This window comes from Podarcis cretensis (genome assembly GCF_951804945.1).
Source record: "Podarcis cretensis genome assembly, chromosome: 17".
NCBI lineage: Eukaryota > Metazoa > Chordata > Lepidosauria > Squamata > Lacertidae > Podarcis > Podarcis cretensis.
In genome coordinates, this window is record NC_137187.1 from 33,227,871 (window position 1) to 33,241,464 (window position 13,594).

At 47.0% G+C, this 13,594-nt stretch overlaps 1 protein-coding gene across 4 annotated transcripts in view; it reads left to right on the forward strand.

The window, feature by feature from the left end:
• PLPPR2 (phospholipid phosphatase related 2) overlaps positions 1-13,594 on the forward strand; it is a 48,291-nt gene that overhangs the window by 31,983 nt on the left and 2,714 nt on the right. Inside the window, exons 6-9 of one of the 4 annotated variants that reach the window (XM_079959659.1) lie at positions 1,469-1,645; positions 7,272-7,412; positions 11,938-12,062; positions 12,762-12,806. In XM_079959659.1, the coding sequence (XP_079815785.1) occupies positions 1,469-1,645; positions 7,272-7,412; positions 11,938-12,062; positions 12,762-12,786 (468 nt within the window). In that variant the 3' untranslated portion in view covers positions 12,787-12,806. The remainder of the gene's footprint in view (positions 1-1,468; positions 1,646-7,271; positions 7,413-11,937; positions 12,063-12,761; positions 12,807-13,594) is intronic. The other 3 variants (XM_079959657.1, XM_079959658.1, XM_079959660.1) reach the window with 3 other exon arrangements.

A 13,594-nucleotide genomic window follows, 5' to 3' on the forward strand; every position in this document is an offset into this window, starting at 1 on the left:
CTGTGCTTTCTAGGCAAGGGACAAGCAGAAGTGTGGATGAGCCCTTAATATCTGCATGTCGAACAAGACTTTTCAATGTGTTTGCCTATGTTTGTTTGTGTGTGTGTGTAAGAGAGAGAAAGGGGGAGAAAGAAGATACATGGGCTCTGCCCTGGGCAGCAAAATGTCTTGGGGCAAGCAGTGGATGAAACAAGGGAGAAACTCATCATATCAAAGAACTGGAAGAGACCAAAAGATGATTAGAGCAGCCTCTATTCTGGGCTGCAGAGCCAGCTTCCCCATTAGGCCTCTTCCTGCATATGAAACACAGACCATGCAGCGCTGCCGAAAGGTGCTTGCTTATTTATTAGCTTTGTGCACTCGCTGGTTTCATGATTAAGATTTACATTATTAAGATTTATTATTATTAAGATTTTCATTATTAACATGATTAATAAGCTGAACAACCAGCTCTAGAGAACAAAGCAGCCGAGTCTTGCAGGAAGAAAGACACACATGCACAGATGCACTGCTGGCCAAACTGACTTGGCAGAGAACCTTTCCTGACCCCAGATATGTGGGCTGGTCAACCCCCCCCCCCCGAGAATAAAGAAAAGGCAGTGGCGTAGCGTGGGGGGTGCAGGGGGGCCCGGGCGCACCGGGCGCAACATCTGGGGGTTAGGGTTAGGGGGCGCAAATCCACGGGTTAGGGGGTGCAAATCCACGGGTTAGGGGGCGCAAATTACTTGCCTTGCCCCGGGTGCTGACAACCCACGCTACGCCACTGAGAAAAGGAGCCTTCCCACAGGAGAACCGATATGGGGCACACTGTTTCAATTGGGGTTAAAGCAGTGCTGTGTGTACTGAGCTTTCCATTGGGTGTGTGTGTGTGTGTGTGTGAGAGAGAGAGAGAGAGAGAGAGTTAGGGAGGAGGCACAGTGGCCAGGGGCAGGGATGCTGACTTGCCCCCACTATTGAGGGATCCAATGTCTGATGTCACACGACACGTCATGCAATGTACTGATTTCGCACGTGCCACGTAGTGCGAAGCGCTGATGTAACATGGGGGCCTGGCTCCCTCCTTAAGAACTTCGGGAGGGGCAAAGTATCTTGGCCCCCACTAGCTAACGCACCTGGTCACAGGTTTTGAGGAAATGTGGTGGCAGCGGCTACAGGAATGTAGGAAACTGCTGGTTGCTCTAAGGCCCATTTCAGTGGGAAGCTGCGGGGGGCAGGGGGGGAATGATTCAGGACTCTGCAGTTGACTGCTACCTCCCTGGAAGCTCCACAATACAGAATATTCGCAATAAGAACTGTAAACCCGCCTTCTTTATTTACATTTTAAAAAGACCACAACATAATAGCTGTGCATCCTGCAATGCCCGCTGCTCTGTTGTGCGTTCCTAACACCCTCCAAGGAAGACTAAGCAACTGCCCCCATTGCCAGCCTCCGAATGTGACCCTCTGTTGCTCCTCCCTCCCCCTGCAGATGTACGTGACCCTGGTCTTCCGGCTGAAGGGCTCTCGCCTGGCCAAGCCCTCCCTGTGCCTGGCTCTCTTGTGCCCTGCTTTCCTGGTGGGTGTGGTTCGCGTTGCGGAGTATCGGAACCACTGGTCCGATGTGCTGGCGGGGTTCCTCACCGGTGGGGCCATTGCTGCCTTCCTGGTAAGTGATGGTGTGTCTGTCGTGGGCAAGACTGAAGGCAGGCAGGGGGAGGTGGGGCTTCTGCACAGGACATGGGGAAGAGAGAGCTCGGGCCACTCCACCTGCAGATGCAGGATGTTATCTGGTGCAAGACCTTGAGATACAGGGAAATGGCCTAGATGCTCAGGAGTTGTGCCACATGGGCCTTCAAGGGGGGAAGGGGGGACTTTGTGAGCAGTAGGCTAATGTTCTGTTCTGTTCTCTTCATTCTTTTCTGTTTGGCGATTAATAATAATAATTGGGACGAGGGTGGCGCTGTGGGTTAAACCACAGAGCCTAGGACTTGCTGATCAGAAGGTTGGTGGTTCAAATCCCCATCACGGGGTGAGCTCCCGTTGCTCGGTCCCTGCTCCTGCCAACCTAGCAGGTCGAAAGCACGTCAAAGTGCAAGTAGATAAATAGGTACCACTCTGGTGGGAAGGTAAACGGCATTTCCGTGTGCTGCTCTGGTTCACCAGAAGTGGCTTAATCATGCTGGCCACATGACCCGGAAGCTGTATGCCGGCTTCCTCGGCCATTAAAGCGAGATGAGCACTGCAACCCCAGAGTCGGTCACAACTGGACCTAATGGTCAGGGGTCCCTTTACCTTTTAATAATAATAGTAATAATAATAATAATAATAAATGTTATTTATACCCCACCCTCCCCAGCCAAAGCCGGGCTCAGAGCAGCTAACAACAGTAAAAATAACACAGTTTACATAAAATCAGTTAACTGAAATACATTCTAAAATAAATTCATTCTAAAATAAATTCAGAGTCAAATTAATGGCAACCATTGGGCTAGAGTTCTATGAGGATTACAGAAGGAGAGAGGGGGTCAGATTGTGCCTTGGCCAAAGGCCTGGTGGAACAGCTCTGTCTTGCAGGCCCTGCGGAAAGATGTCAAGTCCCGCAGGGCCCTAGTCTCTTGTGACAGAGCGGTCCACCAGATCGGGGCCACGGTTGAAAAAGCCCTGGCTCTGGTTGAGGCCAGCCTAACCTCCCTGTGGCCTGGGATCTCCAAGGTGTTTTTATTTGAAGACCGTAAGGTCCTCCATGGGACATACCAGGAGAGGCGGTCCCGTAGGTATGAGGGTCCGAGGCTGTATAGGGCTTTAAAGGTTAAAACCAGCACCTTAAACCTGACCCTGTACACCACCGGGAGCCAGTGCAGCTGGTATAGCACCGGGTGAATGTGATCCCGCAGTGAGGACCCCATAAGGAGTCTTGTCATGGCATTCTGCACCCACTGGAGTTTCAAGGGCAGCCCACATAGAGTGAGTTCCATAATCAAGTCTGCAGGTGACCATCACGTGGATCATAGTGGCTAGGACAGGGCGAGAGAGGTAAGAAGATTGTCTTCCCTAAACACGGTTTTAACAATGCGTCCCTAAGTGACTGTGGAGGCCAATTCTGGATCCACATGTCCTTCCACAGTGGGGACATAGGTTTCCTGGTGGGAGTTGATCACGGTGAGGGTTTGCCAAGCATGCCTTCCTCTTAGCACATTTCTCCCTTTCGTCCTGAATCTGAGTGTCTTCAATGCCCATGACACCTTTGGTAAAGGCTGTTCTCCAACTGGAGCACTCGCAGGCCAGTGTTTCCCAGTTATCAGTGCTTATACTATATTTTTTCAGATTTGCTTTGAGAGCATCTTTAAACCTCTTTTGTTGTCCACCGGTATTTCGCTTTCTATTCTTAAGCTGGGAATAGAGTAGTTGCTTTGGAAGACGAAAGAAGCCTAATTTAATAAGTGTCTGCACAGCAGCTACAGGAGTCTCCTCACCAGATTATTAGTATTATTATCAGATTAGTACTTCACCTACACCGAAGCCTCTAGGTGCCGTACAACATACAAAGTAGGAAATGCAATTACATGGAAACATTGGCAAGCATTGTACAAAACTACGTGTAAAAAGCTTGCCTCTCCAAAATAACAGCCTCCGTAAATAATGTTACAAACCAACAGCAGGGGTGAAATGATAATTCTAACACCTTAAAAATCCTACCACTGTTAAAGCTGACAAAATTACCAAGGACTACAGAAAAATGAACAAACTCGTGGGGTGGGGCATAGCTTTGCCTGGTACCGAAAAGATGGCACAGAAGGCACCAGGTGATTTTCCCTGGGGAAAGTATACTATGGGAATCATAGAATCATAGAGTTGGAAGAGACCACAAGGGCCACCGAGTCCAACTCCCTGCCAAGCAGGAAACAAGGGAAGGGTGCCATCACCCAAAAAGTCCTGTCTCTTGACGCCACTCTTGTTTGTTCATTTGTTTGTTTGTTGTAATTTCCAATTTTATACATTTCAGTAATTTTACAATCATTTTAACATTTCAGTTTTTGGTGTATTTTTGTTTTAATTATACTTTTCAAGTTTATACATTTCATTAGTTTCACAATCAATTTAACATTTCAAAATTTGACTTCCTTCCCCCTCTTTCTGCGGTTTTAAAAAATATATTCTGCATATCCAAATTCATTTAATTTGCTCATTTAATTATCTACTTTAAATATATACTCTTATAAAACTGCAGGTTATTACAATAATCCTGCTAATGTTTCTATCTGTTTGCAATTTATCTGGAAATATATCATTTTAACATTCATAACTTGACTTCCTTCCTCCTCTTCCTGCGGTTGCTTAAATTCATTTTTAATATTTTCTGCATATCCAAATTAACTGAATTTGCTCATTTATTCATCTACTTTAAATACATACTCTTATAAAACTGCAGGTTATTACAATAATCCTGCCATTGTTCTTATCTGTTTGCAATTTATTTGTAAATACAGTATTCAACAAACCGTTTCCATTCTTTTATAAAAAGTTTGTTATCTTGATTTCTTATTCCTCCAGTAAGTTTCACCATTTCTGTGTATTCCAGAATTTTTTGTATCCATTCTTCCTTTGCTGGGACTTCTTCTTCTTTCCACTTTTGGGCGAGTAACATTCTTGCTGCTGTAGTTGCATACATGAATAAATTTCTATACAGTTTGGGTAGTTCTGTCCCTATAATTCCCAACTTGATGCCACTCTCTATACTTCCAGTGGAGCCATAATCTTGAAGAGAGCCCCCACTGACAATTGCAAAGTTAAGGTAGGCTCATCTAGGAGGAGTTCAGGTACCAGGTTCCTAAGTTGCATAAGGCTTTAAAAGTTAATACCAACACTTTGAATTGGCCCCAGAAACATCTGGCACCCACCTGTGTAATATCCTCAGAACACCTGATCCTAGTAAGTCACCGTGCTGCCAATTTCTCCACCAACTGAAGTTTCTGAACCAACTTCAATGGCAGCTTCCTGCATTAATCTAGAGGGAGGTTACCAGAGCATAGGTCACTAATGCTAGGCTATCTCCATCCAAGACAGGGTCACAGTTGTGCCACCAGCAGTCCACACCACAGGGAACGTCTGTGCCTTCAGTGGTAACAATGGATGTAGGAATGTTCCCAGTCTCCTTCAGGAAGAGTACAGCCACCTCCAGAACTGGCTGGGTACCACTTCTCTGGACCAAGAAGCCATCCTCAAACAGCACCTCTGTCTTGTTTGGATTTAGCCTAATTTTGTTGCTCTCATCCAGTCCATTGCTACGCCCAGCACATCCACACCCAGAGGAGATGAAAAGGAGAAACGTGTTTGTGTGTCCATCCGAAAAGTTGATAATGCACTCCAGAATGCCCCACTTGGCAGTTTAATGTACTGTAGATATTAAATAGCATAGGGGATGAGATTGAACCCTGTGGAGCCACAACCCCTAACTAGGTCAGCCATCCCAGAAGCATACCATGGTAGATGATGCCAAAAATGGTTAGAGCGGTTCTCAACCTGTGTGTCCCCAGATGTTGTTGGACTACACTCCCATCATCCCTGAGCTCTGGCCTTGCTAGCTAGGGGTGATGGGAGTTGTAGTTCAACAACATCTGGGGACCCACAGGTTGAGAAAAACTGGCTAGAAGAACCAAGAGGATCGCATTTCTACTGTCTCCTTCCTAGCACAGGGCAACCCAAGGTAGTGACAAAAGCACATGATATGGATCCAGAAAACCAGTGTCCTCCAAGAATATCTGAATCTGATCAGGTTTGGTGGTGCCTTTTAACAGGACCTTACCAGGGTTTCATTTGAGTTCATTTATGAGCATGGAAGTGTGTTTGTTTAAATGCCAGCAGGTGGTGGTATTGCTGCAGGGGACCTCAAATTAACTGCTGTAAGGGACCTCAAGAAACACCAGGAACAACTTAACATGACACAGCAGGGGGTTATTGTAATTGTAGTCCAAGAACTTCAGGAGGCCCGATGATACTCATACCTACCCTAGGTACTGTAGTGCACATAGAACTGAGTCCTGCAGCCCCAAACAAATTGTGTGGCTCATTGTGTGGCTAGGGTACTCTTTCCCCATTGTGGGAAAATAATGTGTGACTGCTTGGGCCCCCTTTGGTCTGACCCAGCAGGGCTTTCCCCATATATGGAAAGGAGTCAAGGAGCTTGGCCAATAGCCGTTGGCACGGAGTCAAGGAAGGCTAGCATTAGCAGAAAGTGCCATATGTGGTGGACCGGTAAAAGGGTAAAAGAGTATTGGGTAATAATTCATAATGAATTGAAGAAAATGTTTATAAGTACTTTTCCAGAGTCCTTTTTGTTGAGGATAATTCAGCCGGAAATTCCCAGGTGTCAAAAAAGGTTATTTATGTATGCCGCCACTGTGGCCCGTGTTTTGTTAGCCCAAAAATGGAAAACGAGCGATGTCCCAACCAAAGAAGAATGGCAACTTAAACTGATGGAATATGCACAGCTTGTGGACCTAACATATAGAATAAGAGAACAATAAGAACGTATATTTAAAGAAGATTTGAAGATGTTTATTGCATATATGGGGGGGGGGAATTGTGTACACTCGAAAACATGGGCAGCATTAAGATAAATTCAACAATGCAAACAAGGTTTGATGGATGTAATAATGGAATACTGAATGGTTTAGTTTATGTAAAATATGCAGGGATTTATGTTATGCAAAATGAACCATGGAAAGAGAAGAGGGGAAGTCATTGATGTTTTAAGGTTGTTTAAATGCATTTTCTAAAGTGTAAAACAGAAAATTGAATAAAAAATATACACGAAAAGGAAAAAAAAGGAAAGGAAAGGACTTGGGGAACTTGACCTATAGCCATGTGCATGGAGTCAAGGAAGGCTAGCATGAGCAGAAAGTGAAGAACTAAAGTAGAAGAACTAAAATTGGGCAGAAAGTTTAGTTGTTGTTGTTGTTGTTGTTGTTGTTTAGTCGTTTAGTCGTGTCCGACTCTTTGTGACCCCATGGACCAGAGCACGCCAGGCACTCCTGTCTTCCACTGCCTCCCGCAGTTTGGTCAGACTCATGCTGGTAGCTTCAAGAGTCTTCTCTTCTCATGAGGTGGCCAAAGTATTGGAGCCTCAGCTTCACGATCTGTCCTGCCAGTGAGCACTCAGGGCTGATTTCCTTCAGAATGGATAGGTTTGATCTTCTTGCAGTCCATGGGACTCTTAAGAGTCTTTTCTTTCACTGTATTGTTCGGGATCAGGTGAAGAGGGTTTTTATGCTCCTACCTTCTTTTGCTGGCAGGTGACTTGCGTGGTCAACAATTTCCAGAGCAGCCCACCTACGGCCAAGAAAACAACCCCAACTGAAAGCAGCTTGCCCAGTGTCCCTGTCATGGGCTTGCCCTGTGTGGACAGTTCCCTAGAAAAGTTGAGTGTGGCTCAGGTAAGCGGCATCCCGCCCAGCAACCCTTGCCTACCTCCTGCTCTGCGACATCCTGAAACATCTCTACAACTTATGCACAGACACACAGTTGGCTCCAGGTTTGGGGGTGGGCTGTGGGCAAAATGTGGCCCTCTATTGGGCTCCCTCCTCAGTCAGTGGGCCATGACAGGCCTACATGGCACAGTGGGAGCAGGAGTGGGGAGCAACTAAAGCTCTCTGATCAACTGGCTTTAGCCACCACTTAAATCCCATACAGCATCCCAGAGGAACACTATGTTGGGGCATTATGGGAAATTCCTCCAGTTTAGATGCTAGATCCAGTTGCTTGGAGTGCTGGGTCTGATAGATAGATAGATAGATAGATAGATAGATAGATAGATAGATAGATAAATAGATATATCTTCTGATATACATGTAAGGCTATCATCATTCAGTCCTACTTGGAGAATTTCTCATCACAACCCTGAGTTTGCATGAAGTTAGGGTGGGGAAGGGCAGCAAAAGCAGGTTGTAAAATGCCGCTTTTAAACAGCAGCATAGGTTGGACTAAAGGAAAAAGAGAAGGAGAAAGCGGTGATTTTAAAAAATGCAAAGGGTTTAAGTAGAGTGAGGAGGGGGTGGCACTGAGGGATGGAAAGTGGCAATTTAAAAGTTTGAGCACTGGAAGGAGTGAGTTAGGAAATGCTCTGTTGTGTTAGCTTCAGATAGTCCATAAGTAACTTCCCACAATCATACATTTCATTCCTGGTGCCTTGTGTTGTCCTCAACATGAAGTTCTGGGCTCGATGCAGTAATTTAGAAGAGATATTCTATGGGGAATTCCATGTATGACTACCTGAGTTCCACCATGAAAGTGGGATGTACCATAATAGACCAAACAAGGAGAATTCAAAAGTTTCTGTTGCTTAGAGGCCCATATAATCTTGGTGTGATGGAAAGGACAAAACTGGGAGAAGACATAATGTGTCTAGTGAAAAATGAGAGATGATAGCTGGAGGGAGTAATCAGGAAGCAAGAAAGGAGGTTGTGGTAATCCAGGAAATGTTTGGGTGGAAGAAATGAGTTTTAAAAGGGAAGGCAAAGATGAAAAACAGGTTGTCTCTGATGTAGGGAGCAGCTTAGCAAAAGGCTCCAAAGTGAGTGTTGAAGACTGGAGAGCAGATGAATTTGGGCAGAGGGAAGGGGGCAGGGGTTGAGAAAGACGGGAGGGCAGAGCTATAGAACAAGTTCACATAAAGCAACCTCTTTTGTGTGATGGGACATGTCTGGCTGTCCATCACATGGTACCTAAGCTGTCCTGCAGCCATCTTCTCATCTCTTTGCTCCACTTCAGGAGTGGTCAAAGGGAGGACTGACTAGCTGTTGCCTTGATGAACAACTGGGCAGCCGTTTTGACATGGTTTCCGAGAATTGCCCTTCTTACAGGGATATCTGAAACCTGGTGAATATCATCATTCACACATGAGTACCCACCATCACAGATGAATTTCATGATTGTCTGAAAGTAGAATATGTGTTTCCCCAGTTTTAGAAATGTACAAATGAATGCCAACAGCCAAACCAAGGTGACTATAAACATTCATTGGTGTATCTCCAAGCTTTCAGTTATTCACAAAATCTGTTTAGATTGCCAACCTTTACACATGAATTGTGACACACCCCAACTATTCTTTTGGCCTCTTTTACACTTACAACTGTTCTCTTTCTTCGTTATTTTCAGCACCAGAGCTTTCACTCACTAATAATCTATATGCATAGCATTGAGTTTTCCCCTCCATTCTAAACCACCTTTTTTCCCCACTCGTTTCTATCTCGATAAGGATTTGGGTCTCCAATTCTCTATCCAAGTATGTAGCCTTGGTGAGGTGTGTGTGTCAGGGGTGTGTGTTTGTGTAACTTTTTCTCACCCACCCACCCACCTCATCAAATTCTCTCTCTCTCTGTAGATCATGCCACGTATTTCCTTTTAATATTGCCAGAATCCATCCCTTTCTATAATCAGTTGCTAAATCGTTGCTTCGGGCTCTGATTGTTTCTCATCTGGGATTCCCGTCATGTTTTGTTTTCTGTCTGGCTCTCTCCCACCTTAAATGTTTCATTTCTCTTCCAAGTTCTGCTTGCTGAATAATCCATACCGCATGGTGGTGCTTTGATCATGTCATTCCTCTTTACTGCTTACTGGACTGGCTCCCTATTATCTTCCAGAGACACTTTTGCTTCCTGCTTCGACATCCTGGAAATACCTTTCGCCTCTTTGCACTTGCAGTTTCCGATCGCTCGCTATGTTGCACCGTCCGCTCTTTGCTCCCTCTCCTGACAAGGCCTTGGGTTTCTTGCCCTGTCCTTCCCTTCTCTACTTGCTAGGAGCCCTCTTTCTCCTGCTAATGTCTTGCTTTCTTCCATAAAAAAGCAAACAGAATACACAGGTGCTTTTTTAAAAAGTGCCTTGCTGTCTAAACAAATAACCACAGGAAAAAATAATCCACCATGCAAAAAGTGCTTGATCCGTTGGCTCACAGTCTGAATGCAGAGAGCTTTTAGAGATGCCTGGACTTGATGCCAAGAAAAAAATGGAGCAGTGCCAAAAAATTGAGTAGGGTGGGTTCATTTGTCAGAAGGAAAAATGCTCTTCTTGGCTGAGCTATTCTGAACCGTTTGAGAGGGGAAGGTTAGCATAAGGGAAGGCCAGGAAACAGAAGGTAAGCAGTTGCAGAACTTGGAAAGGTGGCTCTTTAGGGTGAAAAGGAGGAGGAAGCAGGGGGCAGCAAGACATGGCCAATATCTTGCCAGCTCTAACCTTAACAGGGAAGTGTGTCAGGCTAGCTACTCCCCTTAGTTCTTGAGCCCCTAACTCTAGCTGCCTCCCTGGATGTGGGAATGCTAACTGCCACAATGATTCTTGGACCACATGGGAGGAAGCCACCTGCCAGCCAACTCTCTTGAATTCCCAATCTCCTTGCAATTTGCTTATCTCAGAGCCTGCTCAGTCCACCCTTCCTTTCTCTGCTCACATATCTGTAAGCCCAGAGCGACTCCTATTCAAGCAAAGTCTCACCTTCAGCATGGTTGGGTGGGATTGGCAGTGTAGGGCATGGGTAGGGGACCTGTGGGTCCTCCAGATGTTGGTGAACTACCTCACCCCTGGCTATTGTCCATACTAGCTGGGACTGATGCAAATTTGAAGTGGGAAGTTCTCTGTGTCTACTTTCCCCCGTGCAGACACATCAGTCTCCAGTACAAGTTGCAGTCCCAACACTTTCAAACAACATCTGAAGGGCCACCTAGTCTCCATCCCTGCTTTAGACACAACCCCTGTGATGGAATTGTGGGACTGATTATGGACCTGTTTGGTCCTCTGCCCCAACCAAATGCTGCAGGCAGGCAAGGAGAAAGTGGCCCTTCTACACAGAAGGCATGAGTTTACATAGTTGTGAGTCAAGGCCATGCTTTGTGGTGAAATAAGACACACGGACACAAGTAGTTTAGGTTAATGGGCTAAAAAAGGCCACAACTTTATTGGTTACAGAATGTGAGTGGTATTGGCTTAGGCATTGGGATCCGAACAGACTATACTTGACTCCTGTCCGCTCTGCAGGGAGTCACATGAGTGTTAACAACCTGTAGGGGGAGCTTGTTGATGCAAATCAACTGGAAGCTTTCCCCTAGAGTCACCCAAGGGTCATGCCATGGCCCTAGCCACCACCTGGGCTTCGGACAGGAACCACGACCGCCAGATCCCTTTAACAGAATACCCTTCAAGGGGAGGGGGAGGTGATGGCCACAACCTCCCCTCCGACACACAATGCATTTCCAATGCCTAACAGCCAAACCTTACAAAGTTGTGATGATTTGCTACAAGGCAGGCAAAAAACCAAGTGGCAGGACCCAGTCTGCCAAGTGGAAAATATTTACTACCAGGCCCCTTGGGCAATCAATCAAGGCGACCGACTGAGGTCCATAGCAAGGTCAGGTGCTGAGGCAAAGCCTAAAGGGAGGGTGGGTGATCTGAGGAAGCCAGGAACCAGAAGGAGGAGCTTGTGGGGCCCGTGGCCGTTTTAAACAGCAAAACCACACCCACCAGCCCACCGGATTGGCTGGCTGGAGTGCGTGACACGGGCCCAGGACTCCAATGACACAGAGGGCCTGGCCACACCCCTCTGCGGCCGCAGGAAGCGATTCCCGCTCACAACACATCCCCACCGGGAAGAGGAGAGGCTTTACACATAAACAGAGTGAGTTTTTGTGAATCTATCCATGCCCCGAATTCTGGAACTTTGGGGATTCACAAGTCCTTCTTTGTGTGGCATGAGCCACTGTGTCCCCAAGCCCTCGCCATTCCCCACACCTTGAAAATAACCCAAAACTTCCATTTTCTTCCCTCCCCAATCCAAGCAAGTGTGTGTTGACCAAGCAGCTAATTGTTTCAATCTCTGTGTCGTTCTCTCCCAACCATCCATGTGTGCTCCCCCACTCCCCTGCTATGGTGCTGCCTGCCCGCCCCCCTTGGGGTGGGGTGGGGATGTAGCAGGTGAGGGACCCCCCAGAAGAACAGGAGTTTTCTACACTACTCTCAAGAGGCCTGGAAAGGCAGCTAGCACGATCTCTCCGCTTGGCGGCGCCTGGAAACGCAGCAATGGCCCGCCCCTACGAGTAAGTGACTGATCTGGAGGAAGGGGGAGGGAACTGCCTTTGGGTCAGACTCAGCCCCCTGCAAGATGCCATCCCCACTGCTTGCTCAAGGCGGAACACTCATTGAGGGAGAATAATATTTGGGCAGGGCGTCAGCGTAGGGAATAACTAGAGGTCAAGAAAGTTGAGGCCGCAAGAGTTGAGAAGAGAGGGCTGTGGGAATGGATGGGTCCAGAGAGACAGACATGAAGATGTCAAGGGAGTTGGGTCAGTTGCTTTGATGGTTTGAGGAGACCCTTCAGGCGGAAAGGAAGCATTGAAGGAAGCAAGAAGTTTCCCATCCACCTGGGCAGGGTGTATGGAGGTCCTGAGCTGCCCAGATGATCAGACCCCCCTCTTGGCCTTGCTGATGTGGTCCAAAGGAAAGCAGAGCAAGATGTACAAGGCACCATGCAACTGTCTTAGGAACTCAACTCTGGATTTGTGTAGAGTTTACTCCTTAGCCTTTTCTTCTCCCGAAGATATCCTGCAAGGGGGCAGACGTTTAGGACCAGAGTTTTCCTACTCCTAGATGGGTCCCTTTCCAGGTTGACGAGCCCCATCTGCCCCTCAGTGAGGGGGCAGCATCACCCTAAATCACAGAGAGCTCTCTTCATTTTAATGGCAGGGGATAGTCATCCTTGGGCGAGATCCTTATTCTGACAATTCTGTGTGCAACAGGAGGCCTGGCAACATGGCGGAGTAGGTTAACAAATGCCCTTGGAGGTGTGTTTGCATGGACAGCTTATCTGTGGATGCCCATTGCCCATCCTGCAGGCAACATGCACCAGCCTTTCCCCCCGCCCCCTGCTTCCCTGAGCTTGAGCATTAATAACCCACTTGCTCTGGCTGTGCCATGCTTTCTCTGATGCTTTGCAGAACAGCAGGAAGTGACCTCAACATACTGAGCAAAGTCCTGAGGGTTAGCCTGCTTGGGCAGCTGGGGTACAACCCAGCAGCTGGCTTCCTTAAGAATGTGACTGCCACACCATGCTTCTGCTTTGGTTTTGAGCACTGGAGGAAGACAGCACCTCTCTCTGAAGAGCAGCAGGGATGAGGTGGCAGTTCAGGAGAGCAAGGGACTCATGTCTGGGGGTAACTAGCTCCACTGGGTCCCAGGCTCCCTTCCCAGCAGCGCTGATGGGTCAAAGACAGGCTGAAAACAGAGCGTTGAATGCACTTCGTATCATATCTGCTGCAGATCATATGACCCTCGAGAAACAAACGCTTGCAGGCACATCCTTCAAAGGAAACCAGCAGCAATGTTGTGTTTATGTGTGTGTGTATTTGTGTGTGTGTGTGTGTGTGGTTCTGTGCTAGATACTCCAAATTCCGCAACTAGAAAAATTCTGAGACAAGAATAAATTATTCCAGCTAGATAAATTTACATAGCCAACCTAATCCACACACATAGGTCGCAATCCTATGCCCACTTACAGGGGTATAAGCCCCACTGAACACAGTGGAACTTACTCTTGAGTAAGTAGGCACAGAACTGCTGCAAGTCTTGGTTT